General features: G+C 39.7%; 4 protein-coding genes and 3 long non-coding RNA genes across 9 annotated transcripts; 1 reads left to right on the top strand and 6 right to left on the bottom strand.

Moving 5' to 3' along the window:
- Positions 1 to 214: 214 nt before the first annotated feature.
- Positions 215 to 2,789, bottom strand: LOC116603486. Its single transcript, XR_004290626.2, has 3 exons — positions 2,669 to 2,789; positions 1,420 to 1,629; positions 215 to 448 (listed from the first exon to the last, which is right to left on the bottom strand). It is a non-coding gene; the product is annotated as an uncharacterized LOC116603486 (long non-coding RNA).
- Positions 2,790 to 4,099: 1,310 nt separating this feature from the next.
- LOC125563073 lies at positions 4,100 to 5,424 on the bottom strand. The gene is made up of 3 exons (XR_007308104.1): positions 5,353 to 5,424; positions 4,622 to 4,908; positions 4,100 to 4,241 (listed from the first exon to the last, which is right to left on the bottom strand). It is a non-coding gene; the product is annotated as an uncharacterized LOC125563073 (long non-coding RNA).
- A 611-nt stretch (positions 5,425 to 6,035) lies between these two features.
- Positions 6,036 to 10,058, bottom strand: LOC5519846 (probable 39S ribosomal protein L24, mitochondrial). Its single transcript, XM_001639753.3, has 5 exons — positions 9,817 to 10,058; positions 8,823 to 8,918; positions 7,599 to 7,702; positions 7,356 to 7,486; positions 6,036 to 6,404 (listed from the first exon to the last, which is right to left on the bottom strand). Exons 1-5 carry the CDS (start codon positions 9,946 to 9,948, stop codon positions 6,124 to 6,126), a joined length of 744 nt encoding a protein of 247 aa, XP_001639803.2. The 5' UTR covers positions 9,949 to 10,058; the 3' UTR covers positions 6,036 to 6,123.
- Positions 10,059 to 15,103: 5,045 nt separating this feature from the next.
- Positions 15,104 to 17,334, bottom strand: LOC116603459. Its single transcript, XM_032364673.2, has 4 exons — positions 17,181 to 17,334; positions 15,818 to 16,765; positions 15,590 to 15,743; positions 15,104 to 15,447 (listed from the first exon to the last, which is right to left on the bottom strand). The coding sequence occupies exons 1-4, from the start codon at positions 17,269 to 17,271 to the stop codon at positions 15,267 to 15,269; spliced, it is 1,374 nt and encodes a 457-aa protein (XP_032220564.2). The 5' UTR covers positions 17,272 to 17,334; the 3' UTR covers positions 15,104 to 15,266.
- A 274-nt stretch (positions 17,335 to 17,608) lies between these two features.
- LOC116603460 lies at positions 17,609 to 18,336 on the bottom strand. The gene is made up of 2 exons (XM_032364674.1): positions 18,200 to 18,336; positions 17,609 to 18,082 (listed from the first exon to the last, which is right to left on the bottom strand). Exons 1-2 carry the CDS (start codon positions 18,320 to 18,322, stop codon positions 17,876 to 17,878), a joined length of 330 nt encoding a protein of 109 aa, XP_032220565.1. The 5' UTR covers positions 18,323 to 18,336; the 3' UTR covers positions 17,609 to 17,875.
- Positions 18,337 to 19,020: 684 nt separating this feature from the next.
- LOC125563024 lies at positions 19,021 to 20,692 on the top strand. The gene is made up of 2 exons (XR_007308058.1): positions 19,021 to 19,835; positions 20,021 to 20,692. It is a non-coding gene; the product is annotated as an uncharacterized LOC125563024 (long non-coding RNA).
- A 1,647-nt stretch (positions 20,693 to 22,339) lies between these two features.
- Positions 22,340 to 27,029, bottom strand: LOC5519932. 3 transcript variants are annotated; one of them, XR_004290618.2, is made up of 5 exons: positions 25,980 to 27,029; positions 24,350 to 25,246; positions 22,962 to 23,927; positions 22,734 to 22,887; positions 22,340 to 22,603 (listed from the first exon to the last, which is right to left on the bottom strand). XR_004290618.2 is itself a non-coding variant. In XM_048727618.1 (4 exons), exons 1-4 carry the CDS (start codon positions 24,669 to 24,671, stop codon positions 22,553 to 22,555), a joined length of 1,509 nt encoding a protein of 502 aa, XP_048583575.1. In that variant the 5' UTR covers positions 24,672 to 25,023; the 3' UTR covers positions 22,340 to 22,552. The 3 variants fall into 3 exon arrangements, 2 of the variants coding, with proteins under 2 accessions (XP_048583575.1, XP_032220563.1); XM_048727618.1 differs by lacking the exon at positions 25,980 to 27,029 and having other exon boundaries at positions 22,340 to 22,619; positions 24,350 to 25,023; XM_032364672.2 differs by lacking the exon at positions 25,980 to 27,029 and having other exon boundaries at positions 24,350 to 25,023.
- Between the last annotated feature and the right edge of the window lie 83 nt (positions 27,030 to 27,112).

The raw sequence follows: 27,112 nt of genomic DNA, 5'->3' as shown, positions 1-27,112 counted from the left end.
TTGGCGTCCTTTCATTGCTGTGGGGGTGGGGGCGAGGGGCTTCACAGGCGAATAGCGCTTCATCGGGTGAGATAGTCTTTTTGTAAGAATTAATCGATTTTAACGCATTATTTGCTATGCTCCCTATCTCTACCAGAAAGGACGCTTTATGCACGTGCATAATTTCATGACTTTTTTGTATGACACCAAATTTAGAACACTGATGGAAGACAAATCATTGTTGTAATCTATTTTTTTTATTAGAGTATTATAGTGTATAACATTACACTGCAATGCAATTTCATCAGTTACAATCGTTAAAAACGCAAATTGTCATTTCCACTAGTTTAATAGATTTAAGAAACAAAATAAACAAAATGAACAAATTGACACTTTTAAGTCGGTCGTTTCCTAAAAAGTTCGTCACATTTCCTTTTTTCTGGTTGGCTTTTTTTTCTGGTTGGCTTTCCTTAAAATAAAAACAAATATATATTTGCGTCAGGTAATCACCAATAAGAAAATAGTAAATATATATAGTAAAACAGCTAACCTCTATGAAATATACAAAACTTCGATATGATTCAATGTATTAAACGGTTGATCGCATGTCGGGTAGTGGATGGTAAAATAAATGGCCAAGAAAAGTAATAGACATTTCTCTCCCCTTCCCCTCACCCCCGTCGTGTCTAGAGAGTTGGCTCAAGAAAGACAAGGGGCTATCGGCACACAATGTTGAAAGCAACATTAAAGCCGCATTGTCACCAGTTTACTTTCGGAGGTCCGACAGAAACCTCAACCGTTAAAAGACAAAAGAATCTATTCGAATCCGAGATATTTAACGGGCCATCCGCTCTAAATTATCAATTGCATCATCGAAGAAACTTCCAGTAGACACACTGCTTTCAATATTTTGAAATATTTTTCGCGTTTTCCGTTAAAAATAATCGGATATTGCTAGGTAATCGACCGGAAGTAAACTGGTGACAATGCGGCTTTAAATCTGCAATGAGCTACTCTCGGGATTGTAGCGGTGAGCAAGGTGGCGGTCAACCCTTCCCCTTTCGTCATGTCTTTTACTATTTAACAATTAGACTACGAGTTGGAGTTTTTTTTTTAGTCAACAGATAGTCAACGAGGCGCGTAGTCTCGTTGACAAGAGCGAGTAGTCTAATTGCTTTAGTATAAATCCACTTACATACTACCTTCAAATAAATGACGATTTTAAAAATTAATAACCACATTTTTGTCGGCTTTTTCGCTACTCACTATATATGGCTCAATAGATAGTGGGTACGGGAGCCAATCAAATTGCGAGATTTGTGATGGTCTGAGAGTGGATTTTTAATAATGAAGAATAGCCAAATCTTAGCATATAAGTGACTGACGTCACAACTCTACGACCACAGGAAATCCGAAAGACAAAATAAAAAAAAAACTCACCCCATCAGCATCTCGCATATTGTGTGGTCGGCCAATTGCAATTGTGCCCACAGATGACGTACCGCGACCTCACCCTGTACCCCCCAGAACACGCGGACCAGCCTGACCATGAGGAGTACTGGCAAGTGGTGCATGCTGGGAGCTCTTGTGCCGCCATTAGGACCAGGAACAACACGATGAAAAGTTTGCCGGACGTCATGGCGCAGTGGACTGGGGAGAAACATGGTGATAAGTACACCCCAGAGAGCTCGAGTACGCGCGGGGTTTGTGGATGATAGTCGGCAATTTTAACCCTAAGGGATGGCATATTGGGTGCAATAGAACTACGAACATATTCACTGTTCTCATTAACTTGGTTGCGGACCACAAGACACCGCCAACGAGCACATCTCTGTTTTGGTTAAGTCTCATTAGGCTGCGTTATTAGGCTGCATTATTAGTAATAATGTAACAATTTACGGATGCCCGCAGGCTAAGTCTCATTAGATAGGATAGCAAAATCAAAAGAATCTTTTAATCTTTGAAGATCCGCTAAGGGATAGCGTAGCAGTCAAGGGAATTTCATACCCTAAGAGATAGGACGAACACCTCTACTTTTATGTAGAGTCCTCCCCAGGGCGATTTAGCGATAATGGGTAATGTTTCGCTGCGCAAAAAAAGTAGTTTTAAGGCCGTAACTTTTTTAAGCCGACGCCGGTACTATACCGACGCGATCTGTACATTTGAAGCAGGAGGCTTTTTAGCCGGTGCCCGGTTGCTTAAACGCGAAACCACACTATGAAAGGAGCGTGCCCAGGGCAGCGACACCTTCCTATCGAAATCGAACATTTGGTTTATATGGATAGTTTATATAAATAAACTAGCAAAGGTAGGAAGAAACATTAAGTTGAGAAAGATGAGGAAGTTATTTGGGTTTTAAAGGACGCATTCACATATTTTGTGTGAATCGCTCTGCCTTACGGTTAGTCCTCCATGTTGGTTTTGATTTCAAACTTCTCGAGGTGTGAAAGGGGGCGTCCCTATCCCTTTTATAGCGCGGTTTCGCGTTTAAACTATACAATATACCAATATGAACTATGGCTTCGCAGTTACCACAGTGTGTTAGCTGCTGAGGAGTGCGGAGTGGTTTGTGTGAAAATCAATATTTGACTATACTTCCAGAAACTGTTTTTTTGTGCACTGCTATATTGCCAGTCATATTGTTATTTCTTCATTATCGCTATACTACCGCAGTCACTGATGTACATACCTTATATAATGAACAATACAGTGCTCTCAGAACTTGGGAATTTCTGGAACTCCGAAGCTGGCTGGTCTCGCTGAAATATAACCTCCTGAAGATTGCAGTTGAGCTATGCAATAGATCTGACAGCTCCTTATAGAAGAAGACATGTTTATTTGTTCAGAGAGCTAACAGTCTGTGAGAATACTTGAGCTACATGAAACGCGCTTGGAGGGAAGACACTCCTCATCTTGTAGAGGGGTATTTCAGCCTAAATAAACGAAACGGATTATACCTGTTTTCTCCTTCATAGCCTTATCATATGCATTGAAAATGTGAAGTGTTCTGAACCTTGTTATGACGGACACTGTGCCCTAGAACCTCGGTAAACGGGGCGTCTGGTTGACTTTAATTTTGCACGAGTCATCATTGTTCTTGCTAGAAACATCTTATTTAACACATATGGAAAAAAAAAAAGAACTTACATTTTTCCAAAAAAAAAAAAAACGAAACAGGAATATTGAAGGTGCACTGTGAAGGCACATTCGGGTAGCCACTTAGTCGCTGACCTGTACATTAGTCACTAACTCGTGTTATCATCACGATATTATATTCTACTATTCAAGTACAGCCTCGAATGATTGCACCCTTGTTGTTTGACCGACTTCTAGCTATTAAATACAAAGTTACTGGAATAGGTGCAACAAAATTATAGAATTCTAGAAGTCGAGAAACCCCCAAAAATATATCTGATTTAGGCTCGCACTACGATCCTGGTTTCGCAGTTTAGTTGTGGTTTAGTAGAAAATGGGAATGCGTCTTTTCAGGACCATTAAGCGTTTTTTTAGCTAAAAATCCTTTTTTCATAGTCGTATAAGGAGAGATTCATAGGCTTTATGCTCGTCGCGCCATTGGTTGCGCGTTCGGGTTTTCGGCCGTGCATGCACCATTGTGATCCAGGCTTGTCTAAAGAGGGATTTTAGTCAAATGCAAAGCTGATATTCAAATAGTTTTGGGCGCATATACATTTTGCGCTTGTTCGAATACGGGAATTTTGTCACCGATCCTTCAAATATTCGGTGCCTAATGTAAGGTCAAAGGGAAAGATACCAAACAAATATATTTTATCACGTTTCGGAATGTACACTTATACCCCTCGTGGGAGGTTAAGAGAGTCAGTATTTAAAGAGTCGTAAGATATGCAAGGTCATTCGAAGCGTCTCTTCACAAATTTGGATCTCGTTGATTTAACTTCTGTTAGTTACATACTTTACAATTATCACTATTGTATACATGCACCACGAGCTATCAATAGGTGCACGCCCTGAACTGGTTTGTGTTATTAATGCAGAATAGAGATAAAATGTTTTATTCTCGTGGTCAGTATGTTAGAGTATAAGAGTTCAATCCCGTACAGACAACAAGAAAAGAGGCAGACGAAAGAGATGGAGACCTGTATTTGTTAATTACAGACTAGGACACCGTCTCAACGTTTATTCAAACCGAACTGAAAACAGTATTTCTCTAATTTCCTAGTTCTAGATATAATGCCAATCACCGAAGACGTTTTCGTAGTAAGCACATCCTTATTTCAGCAATTCTGAAAAAGAAATGTCATACATCACACACAAATAGCTGCAGGGAAGGATTTCTGGGAGGTACAAATATCTCCCATACAGCCTTTTTCAAAGTCGAGACTAAAGAGGGGGCGTTCCATGGCAATCCAGCAGAACCCCGTCCCCCACCCCCAAGGGAGGTATATCGTGTCTCCTGTTTCGTCGAGTCGGGTACCTCCGTATAAGTAATAAACTCCTTATTTGGAATACGTGTAGATTTTTATGGCTTTTTCAAGTTGGCTGCGTGGCGTAAACTTTATAATTTCGATTTGAAAGAGTATGTATATGATTCTGACCATGTATTCTCCATTCCAGACCGCCAATAAGCAACAACGTTTCCGAGGGAATTCGTGTGACCACTCACCACTTGGCAGCTCTTAGATTCTGTGGTTGCTCCGTAACAGAACCGGCCACAGTATTGCGTCCCAAAAATTGGCTGACGTGTCCGGACCATGGTCCCTGCCGTGCCGCGAGGAGTACAAGCCGACCATCCGGACCACGCGGACCAGATACAGCCCGTACAGGGTGGTTTAGCTCGCCTTCGCCGCCATGTGTCCCCTTCAGGAGCGAGCAAGACAACGAGGAACATCGCGAGGATTAGCTTGCTTGTCTTCATTATAAGAATGAATCAAGATGCCGAACTTGCTCTATCTAAACGGAAGTTACATGTTATTTCTTTTGTATGCCCTTTTATCGTCATACAAATTTGTAAATGTTCTTTTTTAGATTCTTTGTGCGCAAGAGAATAAAAAATGTATGGTATGAACTTTGATTCGTGTGTCATTTACAAAGCTCATATACAGCAGCTGGTATTCATACGTGCATGATTCACTGTATATAAGTTATATAAAGAGAACCGACCAAGGCAGAAATATTAAATAACAATAATATAATAATAACAAGCACTCCAGTAGATTTTGTTTCATTACTGGGTTGGCTATTCCAGAGGTCTTGGAAGCAAGGTAAAATGGAGGCGTTCCGAATCTGCACAGAAAGCATTTTCCTTCACCCTAAAAATACTTGAGCAAAGCTGCAATACTATTTTTGCTAGACTAGTGACCGCATTACAGTGGAAATATTCATCACACGCCTTACCAAATGGGCTGTACCAGTTCTTGCAGCCACTCTGAGCTCTCCTACTTCTTTTACTGGGAATATAATCATTTCAAAAGGGTTATGACAGGTCGATTTTTTAAGGAAAGATAAAATAGTCCGCTGTGTGACACACTGTCATAAATGCATGAGACGCGCTTGGAAGGAAGAGGGCAATGTCACGGCGAGTTTTGGGAATCTCATGAAAAGGGGGGTTAGTGCTACAGGGGGAGGGGATAGTGCACAAAATAGGAGAGTATGTGCAGAAGACAGTGAACAGGGGCGGATCTACCTTTTGGTTGGCTCAGTGACAAAGGGGGAGGGGAATTTTTTTTTTGGTACATATGGCTTTCTGGCAGCACAAGGGGGGGGGAGGTAAACCCCCTAAACCCTCTCCCTAGATCGGCTACTGGTGAAGCAATACCTTGGCTCCCAGATTCTTAGTTCACTAATGTTTAGCTCATCTTTATAGGTTTCTATTCGCTGCTCATAACTATAGGAGGAAATATGAGAGACCTGGTTGTGGCATTGCCGGGTGTTATGGTTTGGAATGTCCCATCGCCACTTGAGTGATAAGAACGGGGAAAAAAGTCCTTAGAACAAACATACATGAATGTGAAAGGATAACAAACAAAAGATAACACACACAAGAATTCAAATTTTTATCTTAGCCTAGGCTCGTGAAACTCGAGAAAAGTATTTTTTATTTAGACTAACGTTTTCACTGAATTACAATACAACTCGTAATTAAAACTATTTTACTTCTTCGCCTCACTACCTCTTAAACGGCTTAGTAACTTTATCCTTTACTCCCAGAACGAACAAGACAGTTCTATCGTACAGTCCAAGTGAACTCCTGTCAGGGTCTGCTTTCAACAAATCATAGCCACGCCTCTCCGCGATAGCGTTCAGCATGAGGTCCCGGCGGTCTTCCTGTGCTTTTGGTATGGTAGGAGGGATGTTCATAGCCTTCATTATCTCCTCGTGAAAGTGCAGCAGGGAGGGAATGTATGAATTCCTGGATGCCGCACTTGCAAGGGTATCATGGTCGCCATCTACGAAAAGAGGTGGAGCGCATACATGCTTAGCAGAGATAATTGGCCAAAATGCTTCTTTTTATATGTACAAATTATACTTTTGCAAGTAGTTCATTTTATACCAAAATCAGATACTATAACGAACATACCGTACTGATTCGAACAAGCGCCTCAGGCACTTATTTAATTTTTAGGGTCTTTATGGGGGCGCTTATTGGAGAGGGGGCGGTTATTGGTGAAAATACCAGCTTCTGAATCAATTAAGAACAACTAACTATATTTGTGATAAATTAAAATGACAGCAAAAATTCATCGAGAGGTTTTTATTGTTTATAGATAGATTTACACCATTCAAATGGTGAGATCTTATTTTAGGGGGGAAGGGGAGAGGGGGCGCTTATTTCAAAATTTGAGTTTGAGTTAATCGGATGGGGGCGCTTATTTAAAGTAGGGCCCTTATTCGAATCATCACAGTACATAAATTATTGTTATTTTTATGTCAAAAAGCGAAAGGCTTCGCCCCTCTAACAAGTGTGTGAGTAGTCACACACACAACCAGTAAGTTTGAGTTTGATATTTCAGTTAGGCTGAAAATTTAATTTGTATTTATATTTTCATTTTCATTTTCCCGCCTTTCAATGTTCTTATATCATGCAATTGAAAGATTTTTAAAGTAAAGTTTTCAACATTTGGGTGGGTTTTGGGCATACACCCCCGGTAGCGTTTTCAATGAAATCAAAATGCAACAATGACACAGAATGGGTTTTGGAGACTTTCTCACTATGGAACTTTCTCCCGATGTCTGTTGTTTGGTGGGTATTTCCGTTTTTATCTGGAAATATGGAAATGTACTGTTTTGCCCTTAAGGGGGTGGGGGGGGGGGAGTAAAGCACATTCCCGGCACACCCCTCCCCTATAGGTATGGTTCAAGTGAAGCCCGACTGCTCTTGTTTTATGACAATTCATCACCTTTTACAGCTGATCTTGTTTTCCAGTCCCTTCTCTCCCATGTGGGTTTAGGGATGATGCGCCCCGTGCGCTCTGAGACCCTGACCCTCTCCCCCTTCTCTGTGTATCTGTAAGCAACATCTGTTGGTTTTCTAAGTAAAACAAAGGATCATCATTAAACATAATACTAAACTAAATGCAGAAGTACAGAATAAGATATGTAGTAACAAGCATAAAAACTGATATAAAGACTGGCAGTCTTACTTGTCTGATGGGTCAATTAGGGCGACATCTTTGTAATGAAGAGGGGCTTCACTAGGAAAGAAACCCCCCTGGAAGTCATCATAGGGCTTGAAGTAGCGCTGATGCTGAGATAAGAAAAGACAATGTTATAGTGTGTATACATTTGCAGTTTTTGTCTATCCTTTATATGTATTCACAGGCAGCCCAATGGTAGTATATCCAGGGCTTCTGGGATCACGCGCTTGTGCGGAAGCGCGTAATTTGGCTTTTTCCACGTAATCCACAAATTTCCGCGTAATCCCGCGTAATTTGGCTAAATTTTGAAAGACAAAACATTTAAGTGCACAGCTGATGTGTTCTTTTAGGGTTTTTACCTCTATTTCTTGTAAAAAAAAAACAGATATTCTTCGTAAGAGTGCTATATTTCGAACTGAATTTCGAAAACTAATTAAATGACTAGGCGTTCTTTGCCAAACCACGAAGGCCTAGGACTAATAATAAAATACCTTTTTTAATTGGCTGGTGGCTAGGAGCCAATGAAAACTCGCCTAAGATATTTTCGTGCAAAAATAAACCTTTTCAAGTTATTTCGTGCTTTCCTTTGGTACAAAATGTAGTTTGGGTGTAACAGTTGATATTTCATGTAATTTAGCGCGTAATTCAGTAAAGAATCCTGCAAAATTTTAATTTTTAAAGAAAAATGTATTGCAAAATCCTGCATTATTTAGCGCGTAATGATTGATTTTCCGGGTATTTAGCGCGTAATCTAGCAAAGAATCCTGCGTTATTTAGAGTTTTTTCTGCGTAATTCCAGAAGCCCTGTATATCTTGATGTTGTTGTTGTTATCGTAGAAAACTAGTTCCACGCAATTCACCTTCGCATACATAGCTACAAACACCAAGACAATACCTATGAACATAAAGCCAGCCACTGAATAACGTCCAAATTTTTTCTTAGCTTTGGGTTTTGTTGATTCACTGAGTGTGTATGTATGAACCTTTGTCTACTCTTTTGATGCCTGCTACATGTCGGCACACTCTCAATGATTGGCTGTCTAACAGCCGCTGTAACTGTGAAATGGCTTCCACCACAAAAAAAACAGTCAAGACAACACAAGGTGCATGTGTGACTGAAAACGAAAAACCCAGAGCTTGGGCTGTCTGTGATACCTTATGGTTATCCTAGGAAGGTAAGTGGGTGATTTCTTTTCAAAATGACACAATCTAGTCATGTTATATACTTACTGTGTTCATACCCTTGACATACAAATGATTCTTGCTCCGTATTACATCTGTCACCAACCCTGTTTTTCCCTTGTCTTTACCAGCCAAGATTACGACCTAAAAAAAGAAAAAATGTACATATAATATATGCTTACAATGCTTAAGTGATGTATATCATAATAATATCTGTGAATATTATCACTGTAACTTCTGTTATTTCAAGTAAGTAATACTCAAAATAGTGTTACTGGACTGAAATTAGCATTTTTTATATACACAAAATGCTATCTTTTTATACAGTATACACAAAATGCTATCAAAATACAGTACTTAGCAAATACTGTAGATCTAATAAAAAAGGGAAGCAGCTGAGTTGTGTGACAATTGTTCATGACATGCTGTGACATCTTCTGTACATCTATTAAAGGACAGATGCACAAAATTTTTTTTATGATATGCGCATGCTCAAAGCAGCGCGTGCCTGCGATTGTTTTTTCATTTTGATACGGATTTGACCGTCCTCACTCCGACCAAAGTATCATTTTGATTCACTTTCGACAGCGTTTTCAAAAGTATCTGGATTCGCTGGATCCAGCGCGCATATTAGTGAGGATGGAAGGCCTAAACTTATCAAAGTATACAGATTCAAACGAATCCTTGTTAGTGTGGACGGCCCCTAATAACACATGGACCCTTGACCATAAAGGTCGAAATAGGTTGTTCCCACATGAAATGGGATTTTCAAGATAGCTGGCTTATTCACACTTTTACATGAAAAAAATAATGTGGAATAATTTTCGTACACTAAGGGACGGGGTTGGGTGGAGGGTAATAAGTATACGGTACAAGTTTCATAGTGCCACTTTTAAAAACACACAACACAACAAATCGTTTCAAGTTAATCAAAATATTTTAAAATGCGTCATATCTTTTAGAGGTGTTCTCCTATCCTAATCCTATATTTATCTCTTATAGGCAATGGAGTATTATCTTCTCTGTGACAGTTACTACCTACCGTGTCACCACGCACAACTTTCCACTCGTCCACAGTTGGAAGAGGCTGTCTTTTGCTTCCTCGGCGAATTTTCGGGAATCTTCTTGGACGGGCAACAGCAGCACCGAAAGGCTTCCACGGAATAGATGGCATCTTCGAATATATCTCAGTATCCTTGCATTATAGACGAAAAACACACAGCCTCTAGGGAAAGTCGAGTCCAGACAAGATGGCCGACATACGGACTGAGCCCGCGATACAGAAATAAGGACTGGGACAAGAGCCTCTTTTCCAGGCGTAGAGCGAGAATATGTCCCGAGGGGGTGGTGGAATCGACAGTTTTTGACTCCTAGACTTGTCCCCACCCTGGGGGTAGTGGGTACAACAACAACAACAAAAAAACTCACAGAAAACTGGCTTATTTCAGGTGGCTTTGTTATCTAGAATTTCATGTAAATTTGCCTGACACTGTTTTGACACTTTTTGGGGGTCGGAATCTTTGCTTAGAATAAAAATTAGGGGCGTAGCGGACCCTCCTTTCTAGCAGCCAAGAATACAGTAAATGTATGAGACATTTTCCTTTTAGGCCCCCTCCCGTTAAAAGTCCTGGCTATGTCTTTGAAAATTTTCTTGTAAATGTTTCATAATTATACTAAAGTATCAAAAAAGTCAGATTTTTTTTTTTTTTGGGGGGGGGGGGTTGGAGGTGAGGGTTAGGTAGATTGAATGTTTTTATCATTCATACATTTTTTTTTGTGGGAGGGGGGATTTTAGTACCCCCTTGTAACCTCAAATATGGTAGCAGAGAATAGGTGGAAAGTATTTCTATGACTCTACCTTAGCCTGCGAAACCTGCTCTAGAAAAGCGCCCCAGTGAAGCTACAGGAAAACCTGTGCTATTGGACTTAGTGCTCGGCCAAAAATAGTGAGATTGGGGCTGTTATGGCTATAGGTACAGTATTGTCAGATCACTGACTTTAGACGCCAGCTCAGCTCTAAAATCGCCTTTTTCACACATATAAGCAATGCTATTTTATCTCTGGTTAACTCTACAGTACCTCTATGACCTATCATGTTTATGGTTGAGTAGCCACTGGGAAATAAAAATAAAGAAACACAGAGGGAAAAGGGCTAGCAGGGTGGAAGAAACAGCATTGGTGAATCAATTTTCGGCAAACAAACAATTTATAAAATTTATTCAAAGTAAATAGTGAAAATGCTAGGAACACAAGCCCATAGCAAAAGTCATTAAATTGGTGACTTTGGGACTATTCAATGTTCTTTTTACAAACAGCAATATTCATCAACAAAAAAAAAAGTCGAAAAAAAATGCATGAGGATAAAGCTATCAAAAAGTCATCACATTCTGGCTATTTCTAAAAAAAACATATGTTGCATCTCAAGGGTCACAAAATGACCTCTACTTGTTGAACTATGCATGAGCTCAAAAGGTTGACTTGAATGTCACTCTCAGCATCCCTTCGGAGTCCTCTGTTTTGTATTGTAGGCATCTTAGGATATTCAAGTTTTTTATGAGCAGTTTTAGAAGTAGAATGTCTAATTTATTCTATCAGCTGGTGTTATTTTTTGGCTGACGCTTCTGCTGCTTTCTTTGCTGCTGCTTTTTCTTGTTTTTCTCTCATTCGATCAGCATCCCTTTATTAATAAAAAAAACATAATAATCAATACCCACCACATCTAAATGTGGCTAATAACTATACCTGAGATTCTGCATTGTTTAGAAGGAATTTTGCAGCGTTAAAGGGTCTAACTGCTCACAATGCATTGCTTTGATTTTGATTTCATCATAGTCCAATGGATAGAAACTTTTACACATTTTTTTTCTATCTTTAATGAATAAAGCATGTAAATTGAAAGAATATTATACAATTTCTCATTTTCAAAGTGTTTGAATTTTGATGGCATCAAAAATGGCTGCCGTCGCAATGCACTGTGGGCCGGGTGAGTTGGACCTTTTAACTTTAAAGCAAAAAAGTGAGACTTTCCATATATTCACTGCATATTTTCAAATTTCCCTTTAGCTTTACACTAACCAACTATTAAAGATAAAAACAAATATCACCTTTGTTTTCTGTCGGTTAAATTTTGTCCTTTGTTAGCGTCATGTTCACTGGCTTTTTTTCCAGTTTGCTTTTTCTGATTCTTAGCTCTTGCTAGTTCTCTCTGGTTACCACCTAGAAAAAAAAAACAGGAATAGATTTAGCTATATGTAGAGAGAGTGAGCATTGGTTTAAGAAACTACTACATATTGGGGGAGCTTGGATATGATACAAGTACAATCTGGGGGGGGATGCATGGCAAACAAAATAAAAAAAATAATTTGAATCTATCCAGGATTACATGTCTTCTATTTTGTCACTTAATTCATGAATAATAATTATTATAAGCTTTCAAAGGGTATATAGCGTACCAAATCAAATACCTGTGTCTAAATAAATAATTAAATCTATTCAAGACCAAATAAAGTCTCATAAATCGTTTCGTCTTCCTCCACAAGGAATATAAGATTTACAGAATATGTTCAAAACCTTTATCAGAGATAGCTTTGAGACAACATTACAGCTGCTAAGATATTGACCCAGCTACAGTAGTAACCTGGGTGGAAAAAAAATAACAAGTCAACGCAAAGCAAAGGGTTACCGGTATAGCGATTGAAAACAGTTAAATAGTAAAATAGGAGATTTTAAGCAGTTAAAATATATAAAAAAAGGCTTCAAATACAGTAACGCCATCTACTTCCCAACGATAGTAAATAGCGTGCTAATCAGCATGACTTTATCCCATCTAACAAGAGTTATGGCGCGTACTTCTTCAAGACTGTAAGGTATTTTAACGAATTCCACAAATATTGTAGAAAAGTGTGGTAAAATATACATCTATAATAAACCAACGATACTCACGTGTCATTTTGGTGCTGTTTGAATGAGAAAGAGAAGAGCTTTTCAGGCAAAAAGCCTCGCTAATTTGGTGTCGTGAGCCAGACTAGATCAATAGTTCCTTGTGATGATGAAGGCATATGCGACCAGGCCTTGCAGGTCACTACCCGTCAGGCCAAGCGAGAAGATAACACAAGATTTTTTTAGAAATGATTAATTGTTCATTCTTGATTGCTTTCATCCCAATATTATGCAGAGTTTAGTTTCCCATATCACAATTTGTTTTGAAAACTTTTTTTTTTCGCGCTCTTACAAATTATAAGAACATTACATACCATTATTTGGGAGTCCATTTCAATGTTTTTCTCTGTTTATTACGATTATCACAGGTCTCCCATGCGCTTTCCCAAGGCTGTTTTTAGACTATTTAGCCGAAAAGGACAGCCATTGATTGACTATGATAACCCAGGTTTTACGCCCAACACACAAAAAAAAAACTAAATAAAACGCTATTGCTATATGCCCGATAGTCGGGAAAGGTCATCAATAGATTAAATGCCCGACAATTTTAATTCAATTTATTCAACTAACCAAGTAAATTGTCGACCTAGTAAGTTTAATGGATTCTATATTTGTCGAGAAAGGGCAAACGATTTTGAATTAAGCTTTGTTCAAAGAATTGACTGTATTTCCTTGCTTGTATACAATTTAAAATCGTTATTTTGGTGACACTTCAATTTTATCGGCTACAATAACACAGTCAGAAAAAGTGTTTATGGTGTATACAAGCAAGAAAAAATTCTGAAAACAAAGATGAAATAAGACGCGCTTGCCCTTTCTAAACAAATATAGAATGTTCTGAACTCACAAGGTTGATAATACCGTGATAGTGCCACTAAAATAACGTTTTTTGTAGTGTACATAGACAACAGAAAACATTTAAAACAGACAACAAAGCTCAATTCAAATTTGTTTGCCCTTTCTCGGCAATTATAGAATACTTTAAGCTCACTAGGTCGACATTTTACTGGGTAATTTGAATAAATTGAGGGCATTTAGTCCATTTAGTCAATTGAGGGCAAAAAGATACTTCGAATAAAAAAAGGATGGAAAAGCAATTTCTTTTTTTGTCTGCCTGACTGATGCCTGTGGGGGAGGATATAAGACAGTTATAAAAATGAGCAAAGGCAAAATTACCAACGAAGGACAATAGCTCTAGCCGGCTCTTCGGAGTGCGCAAAGGCTATTTTACTCATGGTGCACAAAGGCTCCATTACTCACGGTGCTCAAAGGCTTATTTATCCGCGGTGCGTAAAGACTCTATTACTCACAGTGCGCAAATGCTCTATTACTCTGGGAGCGCAAAGGCTCTACATCTCACGGTGCGCAAAGGCTCTATTACTCACGGTGCGCAAAGGCTCTATTACTCACGGTGCGCAAAGGCTCTATTATTCACAGTGCGCAAAGGCGATTTTACTCATGGTGCGCAAAGGATTATTTACCCGCGGTGCGTAAAGACTCTATTACTCTCGATCCGCAAAGGCTCTATTACTCGGAGTGTGCAAATGCTCTATTACTCACGGTGCGCAAAGGCTATTTTACTTATTGTGCACAAAGGCTCTATTACTCACGGTGCGCAAAGGCTTATTCACCCGCGGTGCGTAAAGACTCTTGAATTCACGGTGGGCAAATGCTCTATTACTCACGGTGCGCAAAGGCTTATTTACCCGCGGTGCGTAAAGATTATTTACCCGCGGTGCGTAAAGACTCTTTAATTCAGGGTGCGCAAAGGCTCTATTACTCACGGTGCGCAAAGGCTCTATTTCTCACGGTGCACTAAGGCTCTATTACTCACGGTACGCAAAGTCTCTTTTTCTCACGGTGCGCAAAGGCTCTATTTCTCACAGTGCAACAAGGGTTTTATTACTCACGGTGCGTAAAGACTCTATTACTCGCGGTGTGCAAAGGCTATTTTACTCATGGTGCACAAAGGCTCTATTACTCACGGTGCGCAAAAGCTCTATTACTCACGGTGCGCAAAGGCTTTACCTATTACTTACGGTGCGCAAAGGCTTTACCTATTACTTACGGTGCGCAAAGGCTCTATTACTCACGGTGGGCAAAGGCTCTATCTATTATTTACGGTGTGCAAAGCCTCTATTACTTACGTTGCACAACGTTCTATTACTTACGTAGCGCAAAGGCTCTATCTATTACTTACGGTGAACAAAAGCTTTATTACTCACGGTGCGCAAAGGCTCTTACGGTGCGCAAAGGCTCTTTTACTCAGGCTGAGGAAAGGCTCCATTACTCATGGTGCGCAAAGGCTCTATCTATTACTTACAGTTCGCAAAGGCTCAATTATTCACGGTGCGCAAAGGGCCTATTACTCGAGATGCGCAAAGGCTTTATTATTCACGGTGCGCAAGTTTTATTTTATCCAAAAATTACAATACATACAGGTTAGCGCCTTAAATAATAACCAAAAAGTGATTTTTGTTTTTTTTTAATATAGAAATTTCTTCGGGCGAACCTGAAAGAGGAAGAATTGTTTTAAAAGCGAACTGCGTGCAGCTAGCCATCAAGGGTTTCTGTAAGTTGTAGAATCCATAACCAGATGTGAATCAAGTTTTCTCTTGAAAGAACAATTTGTAGTTTTGCAAAGACGGGATGAACTGTAGTCTCGCCGATCCATCTCAAAACGTCATTCACAAGAATCCTGTAGGAGTTCTCGCGACGTCTTTTCTTGCCGCGTCTAAAAAATAACAAACCCGCATATACAAACACGAAAAGATTACTCCTCTAAATAGTAAGTCCACTCGAATAATAAATAATAATTGATGATAATAATAGTTATAAAAAATATTATTAATGTTTGGTGATTATTTCTTACTTACCGATGCACAAACGGAGGCAATCTCTGCCTGCGCCAAGAAACGAATCTCCGCGCACAACACACAGCGAGAACAATAAAGAGTAGACCTAACAGCGATGATATGGTCTTCCCGGGCCTTTTGACATAGTCCTTCAGGCGGACCGTTGGTCGTCGCTCTGTAACAAAAAAGAAAGGGTTACCAGGAATAGCGCAATATTGCACAGTCAACAATAATCATTAAACTCCCTACCTGACACCCTGTGGCGTTTCTGAAGGCCTTGTTTGAAGTTATGTACCAGATAATTCACTAAGGTCAACGCGTCAGGAATTTGACTCCAACCATCTTGCAGATGACTGTACAGCTTGTCTAAAAGTGGTGTCAAAATCCTATTCTCTAGTCCGTCATGTTTCTTTGCCCTCATTCTTCTTCTGCTATGGCGATTTACAAACGTATTCCTCGACAGCCTCGTGTTTGCATAGTTTGGATCTTGGTCGGTGTTGCTCCGGACAGTAGCCCCATTTGATGTCTGGCCCGTAGTACCATTAAAAGTATTTGCGTCTATGGTCTGGACGTTAATGCGATTCATTGTACCGTTTAAAACTAGCTCTATACTTTTTCCAGCATTTCCATTGGGTTCCTGGCTAAAATCCGACAGAGTGCTCCAAGCTTGTCCTAGTTTGTGTACTATGTTGCTCACTTGGCCCCACCATATTTTGGGCATCGAGTGGGATCGCTCACTGGCAGCGGTAGATACTGATGGCCACTCAACAATAGCTGAACCAAAGAACTGTGAGGTATCATGCTCAGCTTTCTCAATGCTACTGGGAATAGCATCAGACTTGATAACGTCAACATCGTAGTGAAGCAGAAAGTCTGTGTTTGCGCACCGATCCATCATGTCCACCCTACACCTCATTAGCATGTGCTGGTCTGCTGTTGCCAGTGTAGTTTCTTGCTTAGTGTCATCTGTCGCAAGTCTTCTCTCGCCTTCACTCAGCAGATTTTCCCCGGGTGTCGTGTTGTCTTTCTTAGGAAAGAGTCGGATAGGCTTGAAGACACCGTGACGATTTTCTGTCTCAAAAATATAAGTCCCTCTTAATGTCTGTGTGAGTCGAATTGTATCGAATGATTTCCAATCGTTTCTGGCCACTTCCGACCTGGCAAGTAGGTAGCTGTTTTTCGTAATTCTCATCTTTGCTGCGGGTAGAAAAAATGACAAGGATATCATTATCATCACAACAAATTTGTCGTTGACATTAGTAATAAAGGTTTAGATTCTTTGAAAAATCCGACGCATTTGATATGAATCATGTAAGGAGCACGTACGATTTGCTCCAGAAAAAGCGCGCGCTTTTCCATGCGCTTGCGCGAAAACCCTGTCTGTTACCATAGTGATAAGGATCATTTCCCCAACAAGAAAGCAAACTAGAAAATGAAATATGAAAATCCCTAAAAGATTGTAAAAACGGGTTTTGTTTATAAATTTTTTTATGATATCCTTTTCCCGCTTGTGTGAGTTTTCTTTACAAATCATTCATTTCACAGGAAACGAAAACCAAGAATTATCAAATTTATCTTGAAGTAAGCAACGTTTACTTCATATTTTACTTACCATCATTTCCAAAAAGCGGAGGTTTTACGTATTTGACGCCGTTAAAGAACACAAGTATAGCCATAAGATAAATACCGAGTAGCGACGGCATTGTGCAGTTACTCTCAGCGAGTCTGTAAAACTGACTGAAATCAGTGGAACGATTTACGTAGTTCATTTGCATTGTGACATGTCAGCGCGAGCGAGCGTCACGGTCACCCTGTGTTATGGCGTGAATGTACAGGACACAGGGTAACGGACCTGCCCCAAGGTTCAGTACAAATTACGAAGCAACAAAAACCCGTATATTTATACTAAGCGGGCGCCTTTTAATTTGTGCGTGCAAAATTTCAATAGGCGGTGTTCCCAGAAGATTGGATTTGAGCACGAAAGCGACCACGCTATAGCACGTCGGTTCTGCGCATGCGCGCCTTGCCAAGGTCCTTGAAAAAGGTTACTCAGATTTCTATTAACATTTCAGAAACGCGAAAACGTTTTTCCAAAGTACATGACTGTAATCCATGTGACTAAGTTTAAATATTGATAATAGCAAAAATATTTACAATAATCAAAAGTGGCGTTAAAGACGTTGTTGATATGCTAAACTATTTTTTAAAAGCACACTCGATTTTTTTATCATCCCAAAGTGCCAGAGAAGTGGGGAGGGTCGGTGATTTAGAGCTTTGTGCCCTCTGCCAGGAATTATCTAAAGGTCTTTAGCAAATCTCGTTGAGGTTGATAACATTCTGATACAAATAGTACATGTCTTTGGCTGGAACTCCACCGAGCACGCAGAACTTGAGGTCTTCACAATCCGTCAGCATCGTAGTGTAAGCCGTGTCAAAGCGCGAATTGTCATCTTGACAAGTGAGAGATTTTATTAGAATACCGATATGGTCGTCCTCAATATGTAGCGTAGAACCCTAGGAAATACAAATGAAACAAATATGTTTTTATGAATGATCAAGCGTAAAACAGTCATAAGCGGAACTATCGTTTTTCTTGCTCGATCGGTCATTTCCTTATTAGGTATCACATACCATATTTGGGTGTCCGCTTTGATCATGTTTTCGTTTTTTTATCGCTCTCGAACTTTGTAAGTCTAGAATTTCCGCGTAAACATGCAGGAATTCGTGTTTTACAACGATTTTGCTGGCAGCCATCTTTAAAAAAAGGAGCCTAGTCCCTTCCGTTTTAAAATATCACAGGCCTCCCGCGCGCTCGCTCGGGGCTCTTTTAGACCATTTAGAAAAAAGACAGCCATTGCATTTATTTATGTTTAAATGACACGGAAGGGGTGGATTTCCTAGAAGGGCGTTTTTTTAGATGTTTCTTTTTATGTTTCTTCTACTTTTTGGTGGTTATTACACTGTTAGTTTCAGGGAGTTATTTTTACTCCACTCAGAGAGTAAAAACTACTCTTTGCGATGGAGTACTTTTAAAGGAGTAATTTGAACTCCTTTATTGGAGTAAAAACTACTCCACTGAGGAGTATTTTTTTTGTTTACTCCCTTAACGGAGTAAGTTTTACTCTGCTGAGAATTAGTATCGAATGTATTTTAGAAAAAGAGTAATTTTCACTCTTGTTGGTCAAATAATAGAGTAAAAAGTACTCTTTTCTGGGAGTAATTTTAGCAGAGTAAAAGCTACTCCAACTATCTGAAGTGAAAAGAGTTATTTTTACTCCAGATGGTCAAGAAATGGAGTAAAAAAAGTACTCCTTTTAGGGGGTAGGTTTTGAAGAGTAAAAACTACTCCAGCCATCTCGTGTTGAAAGAGTAGTTTTTACTCCAGCTGTATCTTTTTAGAGCAGTAACAAATCACTCCAAATATATAAAATAAAGAGAGTTGTTTTTTTACTCTAAATTAGCTGAATTTAAGAAGGAAAACGATAGTCTTTATTATATAAGACAAAAGATAAAAATAATAATTTATGGTATTTATTGGTATTGAGACAAAAAACTCTACCCTGTGCCTAGGAGTTTCCTAAGATTTCCTAAGTTCGATCAAAACAACAAAATAAGATTAAACTTCCTAAAAATTCCTAGGATTTCCTAGTATAAGCAGTAGACCAGAAAATTGAAATAATTTGGATAAGAAAATCTTAGGAAGAAGATTTGAAGTTCTACAATTTAGGAACTCTTAGGAAATTCTTAGGAAATGCTAAAAGAACATTTTCAATACAAGAACAGGCCTCGCCATACTTGCATATATTGTCAGTTATACTACAACAATAAGAAATGTAATCAAAGACAGGCTTGGACTCGAACATGAGTTTTATGTGGTGTACTTTCAGAATTCGCTCAGAATAATTAGTACTGCATTGAAAAGAAAGATAGGTAGGGTGATAATTGTATAAAAGTCTTAGATCCGATTTGAACATTATAAAATAATATATATTGTTTCTAATAGAAATGCTACTTGAGATTATAAAAAAAAAAAGAAGTCCCGCTTTGCAGATAGAAGACGGCTCACCAGGGCCCGTAAAACCAAAATGTACCGGGCGTCCCTCGCTTTAGTGGCCGAGAGGGGCTTGGGCCCAAGGCGCAAAATCATAACGGTCGAACGAAAGCCATTATCATAACCTCCAAACAGAGAGCCGTTTATTCCCGTCTTTTCTACGCGTAATCCACCTTTTTTGAGGATTTGATGGCAGAACATGGATTGAAGTTAAAGGTTAGTGTGTAATGGGATTTATAATGTGATAGGTTCAATACTAAATGTGACTTCTGCGACCAACTTCAGCATCAAATCATCGTTCGTGAGCGGATTTCTCGAACTAGATTGATATGTTTTGTGATTCTTTGTTATCTTCCAAAGCAATACTACCTTCTTATGTGTTTCTCTTATTACCTTCGCAGGACATAGATAGAGATAGTAAAATGTGCTCGAGTTGAAAGCCAGAAAAGAAAGAAGTTTGAGGTATAAGGAATGTATCAATGCGTAAATCGCAAGAAACGAATAAAAACTTCGTAAACTTAAGTTATTCACTAATCACTGTACTTACATCTAAAGCGCCTATGCTTTATAAAATGTTACTTGAAGCACAAAATTGAATAACTTAGCTTAGTAAAAACCTAGTAATCAGTCTTGCACCTAAAATTTGTCCAGATATTTATTTTGAATATCTTACGTTACGGTAGTTGGTTTTTGTCCGTATATTCTGATCATATATATGAAGAACCTAGTTATCTTTTCAAGCTAGCCTACCAGGTTCAAATTTAAATGGTGCATATAGAGGCATTGGGCTTCTAGCTTCTTATCTGAATATACAAAGATGGAGGAGGAGGCAGTTCTTTTGGAAAACCGTAATGACGCCAAAAAGGGTAATGTTCAAAAGCTGTTAAAGTTGTTATAGAAAAATAATATTGTGTTATGTTTGTTTCAGCTTTCTTATGTTGGGACACTTGTTAGTAATTTTGTCCTGGATACCTTATGTCAAATGACTATTATTTTTCAAACATTTTTTCAACTTATATTTTTGTTATTTTTTAAACTGAATTGTTTAATTAAATGATTTGTCAAATTCATAATAACGTCTTTTCCTTGGTGTTTCTAAATTACTCTACTTTCTCCAGTATTAACCCCTGAAGTAGGTGGAGTTTAAACGGCCATTTTGTAAAAACAGGGGGGAGGGGGTTGAAATCATCCCTTTAGTTACCCAATTAGTAGGGGGAAATAACAAAATAGGGAGTAAAAATTGACTCCCATTTTGAGGGTGAATTGTACTCTTTTAATGGAGTAACTACAAGCAACCTAGTAAATTACTCCACTTAGCTACCCCCTAAAGTGGGAGTAGGAAAAAAGGAGTAAAAAATAACTCCATTTTGAGGGTAAATTGTACTCCTTTAATGGAGTAATAGCAAGCAACCTAGTAAATCACTCCCTTTAGTTACTCCCCTACAGGGGTAAAATCTACTCCCTTGAGAGAGTAGAAAAAAGGGAGTAAAAAATTACTCCAAAAAGGGAGTCATTTTGTACCTCGTTTTTTTACTCCCCTTTTGGAGTTAAAACCACTCTCTGAAACTAACAGTGTACACCCTGTAGAATGAGGGCCTCTATAACTCTAATTTCATGATGAACAGTGTTTGGTAGATTTGCAAGTGACTCCTCAAAATGTAATTTGATTTTTGTCGATATGGCAACTTCCAAATTCAAAGCTTTGGCAGTTGTTCAATAAAGATTCGAAAGATACAGACGAATGTAAATCCCTCTTTTAGAATAAAGACATCGAATCGGTCGTCCCGTCCCTCCGCTTCATAGACCTTAGCCTGCTTTAGCGGCTCAAGGGAGGGGAGGGAGGGGGAGAGGCCGCGCGCTCGCTTTTTCTTTTCTCGTCCCCTCTCCCCCCGTCCCTCTCCCTTGAACCGCTTCGCAGGCTGCGCTAACCTTGATTGAGGAAGGTAAATAAACCGTTGGGACACTTACTCCTAGTTCCATCTTCAGTGACATTGCTTACAGACTTTCACATGCTGCACGCACTTGATTTATTTCTCTATAACTCACGGTGCGCAAAGGCTTATTTACCCGCGGTGCGCAAAAGATCTATTACTCACGGTGCGCAAAAGCTCTATTACTCACGGTGCGCAAAGGCTTTACCTATTACTTACGGTGCGCAAAGGCTTTACCTATTACTTACGGTGCGCAAAGGCTCTATTACTCACGGTGGGCAAAGGCTCTATGTATTATTTACGGTGCGCAAAGGCTTTACCTATTACTTACGGTGCGCAAAGGCTCTATTACTCACGGTGGGCAAAGGCTCTATCTATTATTTACGGTGCGCAAAGGCTCTATTACTCACGGTGGGCAAAGGCTCTATCTATTATTTACGGTGTGCAAAGGCTCTATTACTTACGTTGCACAACGTTCTATTACTTACGTAGCGCAAAGGCTCTATCTATTACTTACGGTGAACAAAAGCTTTATTACTCACGGTGCGCAAAGGCTCTGACGGTGCGCAAAGGTTTTTTTACTCAGGCCGAGGAAAGGCTCCATTACTCATGGTGCGCAAAGGCTCTATCTATTACTTACAGTTCGCAATGGCTCAATTATTCACGGTGCGCAAAGGGCCTATTACTCGAGATGCGCAAAGGCTTTATTATTCACGGTGCGCAAGTTTAATTTTATCCAAAAATTACAATACATACAGGTTAGCGCCTTAAATAATAACCAAAAAGTGATTTTTGTTTTTTTTTTTAATATAGAAATTTCTTCGGGCGAACCTGAAAGAGGAAGAATTGTTTTAAAAGCGAACTGCGTGCAGCTAGCCATCAAAGGTTTCTTTAAGTTGTAGAATCCATAACCAGATGTGAATCAAGTTTTCTCTTGAAAGAACAATTTGTAGTTTTGCAAAGACGGGATGAACTGTAGTCTCGCCGATCCATCTCAAAAAGTCATTCACAAGAATCCTGTAGGAGTTCCCGCGACGTCTTTTCTTGCCGCGTCTGATTAAGAATAAACCTGCATATAGATTACTCCTTTTAACAGTAAGACCACTCAAATAATAAATAATAATTGATGATGATAATAGTCATAATAACCATTATTAATGTTTGATAATTATTTCTTACTTACCGATGTACAAAAGGAGGCATTCTCTGCCTGCGCCAAGAAACAAATCTCCGCGCACAACACACAGCGAGAACAATAAAGAGTAGACCTAACAGCGATGCTATGGTCTTCCCGGGCCTTTTGGCATAGTCCCTAAGGCGGACCTTTGGTCGTCCCTCTGTAACAAGAAAGAAAGGGTTACCAGGAATAGCGCAATATTGCACAGTCAACAATAAGCATTAAATACCCTACCTGGCACCCTGTGGCGTTTCTGAAGGCCTTGTTTGAAGTTATGTACCAGATAATTCACTAAGGTCAACGCGTCAGGAACTTGACTCCAACCATCTTGCAGATGACTGTACAGCTTGTCTAAAAGTGGTGTCAAAATCCTAGTCTCTAGTCCGTCATGTTTCTTTGCCCTCATTCTTCTTCTGCTATGGCGATTTACAAACGTATTCCTCGTCAGCCTCGTATTTGTATAGTTTGGTTCTTGTTCGGTGTTGCTCCGGACAGTAGCCCCATTTGATGTCTGGCCCGTAGTACCATTAAAAGTATTTGCGTCTATGGTCTGGACGTTAATGCGATTCATTGTGACGTTTTGAGCCATTGTACCGTTTGAAACTAGCTCTATACTTTTTCCAGCATTTCCATTGGGTTCCTGGCTAAAATCCGCCAGAATGCTCCAAGCTTTTCCTAGTTTGTGTACTATGTTGCTCACTTGGCCCCGCCATATTTTGGGCATCGAGTGGAATCGCTCACTGGTAGCGGTAGATACTGATGGCCACTCAACAATAGCTGAACCAAAGAACTGTGAGGTATCATTCTTAGCTTTCTCAAGTCTACTGGCAATAGCATCAGACTTGATAACGTCAACATCGTAGGGAAGCAGAAAGTCTGTGTTTGCGCACCTATCTACCATGTCCACCCTACACCTTATTAGCATGTGCTGGTCTGCTGTTGCCAGTGTAGTTTCTTGCTTAGTGTCATCTGTCGCAAGTCTTCTCTCGCCTTCACTCAGCAGATTTTCCCCGGGTGTCGTCTTGTCTTTCTTAGGAAAGAGTCGGATAGGCTTGAAGACAACGTGGGGATTTTCTGTCTCAAAAATATAAGTCCCTCTAAATGTCTGTGTGAGTCGAATTGTATCGAACGATTTCCAATCGTTTCTGGCCACTTCCGACCTGGTCAGTAGGTAGCTGTTTTTCGTAATTCTCATCTTTGCTGCGGTTAGAAGAAATGACAAGGATATCATTATCATCACAACAAATTTGTCGTTGACATTAGTAATAAAGGGTTATATTTAGAAAAATTCGACGCATTTGATATGAATCATGTGTAAAGAGCAAATGAGCACGCTCGATTTGCTCCAGAAAAAGCGCGCGCTTTTCCATGCGCTTGCGCGAAACCCTGTCTGTTACCATAGTGATAAGGTTCATTTCTCCAATAAGAAAGCAAACTAGAAAATGAAATATGAAAATCCCTGAATGATTGCAAAAACGGGTTTTGTTTATGAAGTTTTTTATTATATCCTTTTTCCGCTTGTGTGAGTTCTCTTTACAAATCAATCATTTTACAGGAAACGAAAACAAAAAATTATCAAATTTATCTTGAAGTTAGCAATGTTTACTTCATATTTTACTTACCATCATTTCCAAAATGCGGAGGTTTCACGTATTTGACGCTGTTAAAGAACACAAGTATAGCCATAAGATAAATACTGAGAAGCGACGGCATTGTGCAGTTACTCTCAGCGAGTCTGTAAAACTGACTGAAATCAGTGGAACGATTTACGTAGTTCATTTGCATTGTGACATCAAAGTCAGCGCTAGAAAGCGTCACGGTCACCCTGTGTGAATGTACAGGATACAGGGTAACGGACCTGCCCCAAGGTTCAGTACAAATTACGAAGGAACATAAACCCGTATTATAAGTTATACTAAATCTGGCGCCTTTTAATTTGTGCATGCAAAATTCCAATAGGCGGTATTCCCAGAAGGTTGGATTTGAGCGCGAAAGCGACCACGCTATAGCACGGGTCCTGCGTATGTGCGCCTTGCCAAAGTCCTTGAAAAAAGTTACTCAGATTTCTATTAACATTTCAGAAACACAATAAGTATCTTCAAAGTACATTACTATAATCCTTGTGACTTAGTTTAAAGATTGATAATAGCAAAAATATTTACAATAATCAAAGTAAGCGTTATATACGTTGTTGATATGCAACACTATTTTTTAAAAGAACATTCGAATTTTTCATCATCCCAAAGTCCAAGTAGTGGGGAGGTCCGTTGATTAAGAGATTTGTGCCAGGAATTATCTAAAGGTCTTTAGCAAATCTCTTTGAGGTTGATAACATTCTGATACAAATAGTACATGTCTTTGGCTGGAACTCCACCGAGCACGCAGAACTTGAGGTCTTCACATTCCGTCAGCATCGTAGTGTAAGCCGTGTCAAAGCGCGAATTGTCATCTTGACAAGTGAGAGATAGCTTCTTCATTAGAATACCGATATGGACGTCCTCAATATGTAACGTAGAGCCCTAGGAAATACATGGAAATACAAATGAATATGTTTTATGAATGGTCAAGCGTTTTAATGACACAAAAGGGGTGGATTTCCCAGAAGGGGGTGATTTTTTAGATTTCTTTTTATGTTTCTTCTACTTTTTGGTGGTTATTACACCCTGTAGAATGAGGGCCTCTATAACTCTAATGTCATGATGAACAGTGTTTGGTGGATTTGCCAGTGACTCCTCAAAATGTAATTTGATTTTTGTCGATAATGCACTTCCACATTCAAAGCTTTGGCAGTTGTTCAATGAAGATGCGAAAGATATAGAAGAATGTAAATTCCTCTTTTAGAATAAAGAGATGGAACCGGTCGTCCGGTCCCTCCGCTCCACTGACCTTAGCCTGCATAGCAGCTCAAGGGAAAGAGAGGGAGAGAGGCCGCGCGCTCGCTTTTTCTCCTCTTTCCTCTTCTCTCCCCGTCCCTCTCCCTTGAGCCGCTACGCAGGCTACGTTAACCTTGATTGAGGAAGGTAAATAAACCGTTGGGACACTTACTCCTAGTTCCATCTTCAGTGACATTGCTTACAGACATTCACACGCATGCGCGCATTTGACATATTTCTCTGGCGATGTAAATTATTCCTGCACAAATACTACATATTTTAAAACTTTTCGATACAAAAAGTATTATTGAAAAAAAAATTTGCAAAATGCACTAGCTTTGTCCGATAGTATAGCCCAATAGCTTCCGGTGATACGTACCTCTGTTGATAGTTTCACCAGCCTTGATACAACATCAAAAGACATGGCTATTCCCATTCCCGAGGCGTATGGCGGAAGTCTTCCCTCTGGCCACTCCTCCTCAGTTATGTACCAAGGGCTCTCTTTATTCCTTATCACCGCGGCCCCTCCAGTATCATGTCCGTGGCAGAACCCTGTATATAGTTCCCGCACGTCTGAGCTCTCTGGCTTTTTGCTCCTTAACCATTCCATAGTGGCTGGAACATTGACAAAGCTCTCAGTGAGCACTTTTAAGATGAATTTAGAACGGCAGGAGAGCGTAGCCCATTTGAAGGCTAACAAAGCTTTTACAGAATGGAATTCGTTTTGATGATAAACATCGTCGAAGTTTCCTCGTAGGATATCTTTGTAACGTTTTGCCTCCTTTGTAACTCGGCTGTCACTTTTCTCGTCCGAACCAACGACGAAAATGACACGAACACTTTCCGGAGTTGTAACGTTCCTTTTGGAAGTGTCCGCTCTTCCCCATGATTTTCGAATAGCCTTTCTTGCCTCAAAGTTGCGACCAGTAGAAATCACTAGGATCAAAAGGTATAAATCGTCGTTCGGGCATGCTTGAGGTGTTACAATTAGTTTCTTGTTACTTAATAGTGGGGGATAATCTACTCTTTTCAAAGTTGGCTCTTCAGTCGCGATTTCTTCTCCTTTAACTTTACCAGCGTCGTCCCCGAAGTCCACGTAATTTGAAACCGTTGTAGGTTTCGGAGAGTTGTAAGTTGGCGTAGTTAGCATTATTTTTTTCCCTGTTGATTCCACCTTTAAAACTTGCTCCTCCGCTGTTTTTAATGTGATGCTCTCGATCTCCGCCGTGTGCCAGCAGAACAACCGGGTCACGATAACCCCAAAAATGAACGCTAAAATTAACGAGCTGTACTGCCGCATGAATCTTGTGCGCATCATTTTGGGCAATCTATTTTCGCTTGCCACAAACGCAGGCAGATATATGTTCGACCGCAGGGAGTAAGTTTTCATTGGGGATAATGGCCTTTCACCAGAATTGCCAGCACGCGCATAATTAACGAAATTACTAAGCAACTAACAACTCATCGGAAAAATCTAACAATTGTCTTCAAGTATTAGTTTTGTCTTAATCA

This window comes from Nematostella vectensis, chromosome 5 (genome assembly GCF_932526225.1).
Source record: "Nematostella vectensis chromosome 5, jaNemVect1.1, whole genome shotgun sequence".
Lineage (NCBI taxonomy): Eukaryota > Metazoa > Cnidaria > Anthozoa > Actiniaria > Edwardsiidae > Nematostella > Nematostella vectensis.
This window is presented reverse-complemented; position numbering and strand designations above follow the sequence as displayed.

Bases quoted from the DNA above. Each gene is read 5' to 3' on its own strand.
- LOC116603460 (XM_032364674.1), bottom strand. From the start codon at position 18,322: ATGGCTGCCAGCAAAATCGTTGTAAAACACGAATTCCTGCATGTTTAC. The intron at 18,083-18,199 runs GTATGTGATACC...TGTATTTCCTAG, and splicing joins AAAGCGGACACCCAAATATG to GGTTCTACGCTACATATTGA.
- LOC5519932 (XM_032364672.2), bottom strand. From the start codon at position 24,671: ATGCACAAATTAAAAGGCGCCAGATTTAGTATAACTTATAATACGGGT. The intron at 22,888-22,961 runs GTAGGGTATTTA...TTCTTGTTACAG, and splicing joins GAAACGCCACAGGGTGCCAG to AGGGACGACCAAAGGTCCGC. The intron at 22,604-22,733 runs GTAAGTAAGAAA...ATTCTTAATCAG, and splicing joins ATGCCTCCTTTTGTACATCG to ACGCGGCAAGAAAAGACGTC.
- LOC5519846 (XM_001639753.3), bottom strand. From the start codon at position 9,948: ATGCCATCTATTCCGTGGAAGCCTTTCGGTGCTGCTGTTGCCCGTCCA. The intron at 8,919-9,816 runs GTAGGTAGTAAC...TTCTTTTTTTAG, and splicing joins AAGTTGTGCGTGGTGACACG to GTCGTAATCTTGGCTGGTAA. The intron at 6,405-7,355 runs GTGATGAATTGT...CTCTTTTCGTAG, and splicing joins AACAAGATCAGCTGTAAAAG to ATGGCGACCATGATACCCTT.
- LOC116603459 (XM_032364673.2), bottom strand. From the start codon at position 17,271: ATGCCGTCGCTACTCGGTATTTATCTTATGGCTATACTTGTGTTCTTT. The intron at 16,766-17,180 runs GTAAGTAAAATA...TTCTACCCGCAG, and splicing joins TCCGCTTTTTGGAAATGATG to CAAAGATGAGAATTACGAAA. The intron at 15,448-15,589 runs GTAAGTAAGAAA...GTTATTTTTTAG, and splicing joins TTGCCTCCGTTTGTGCATCG to ACGCGGCAAGAAAAGACGTC.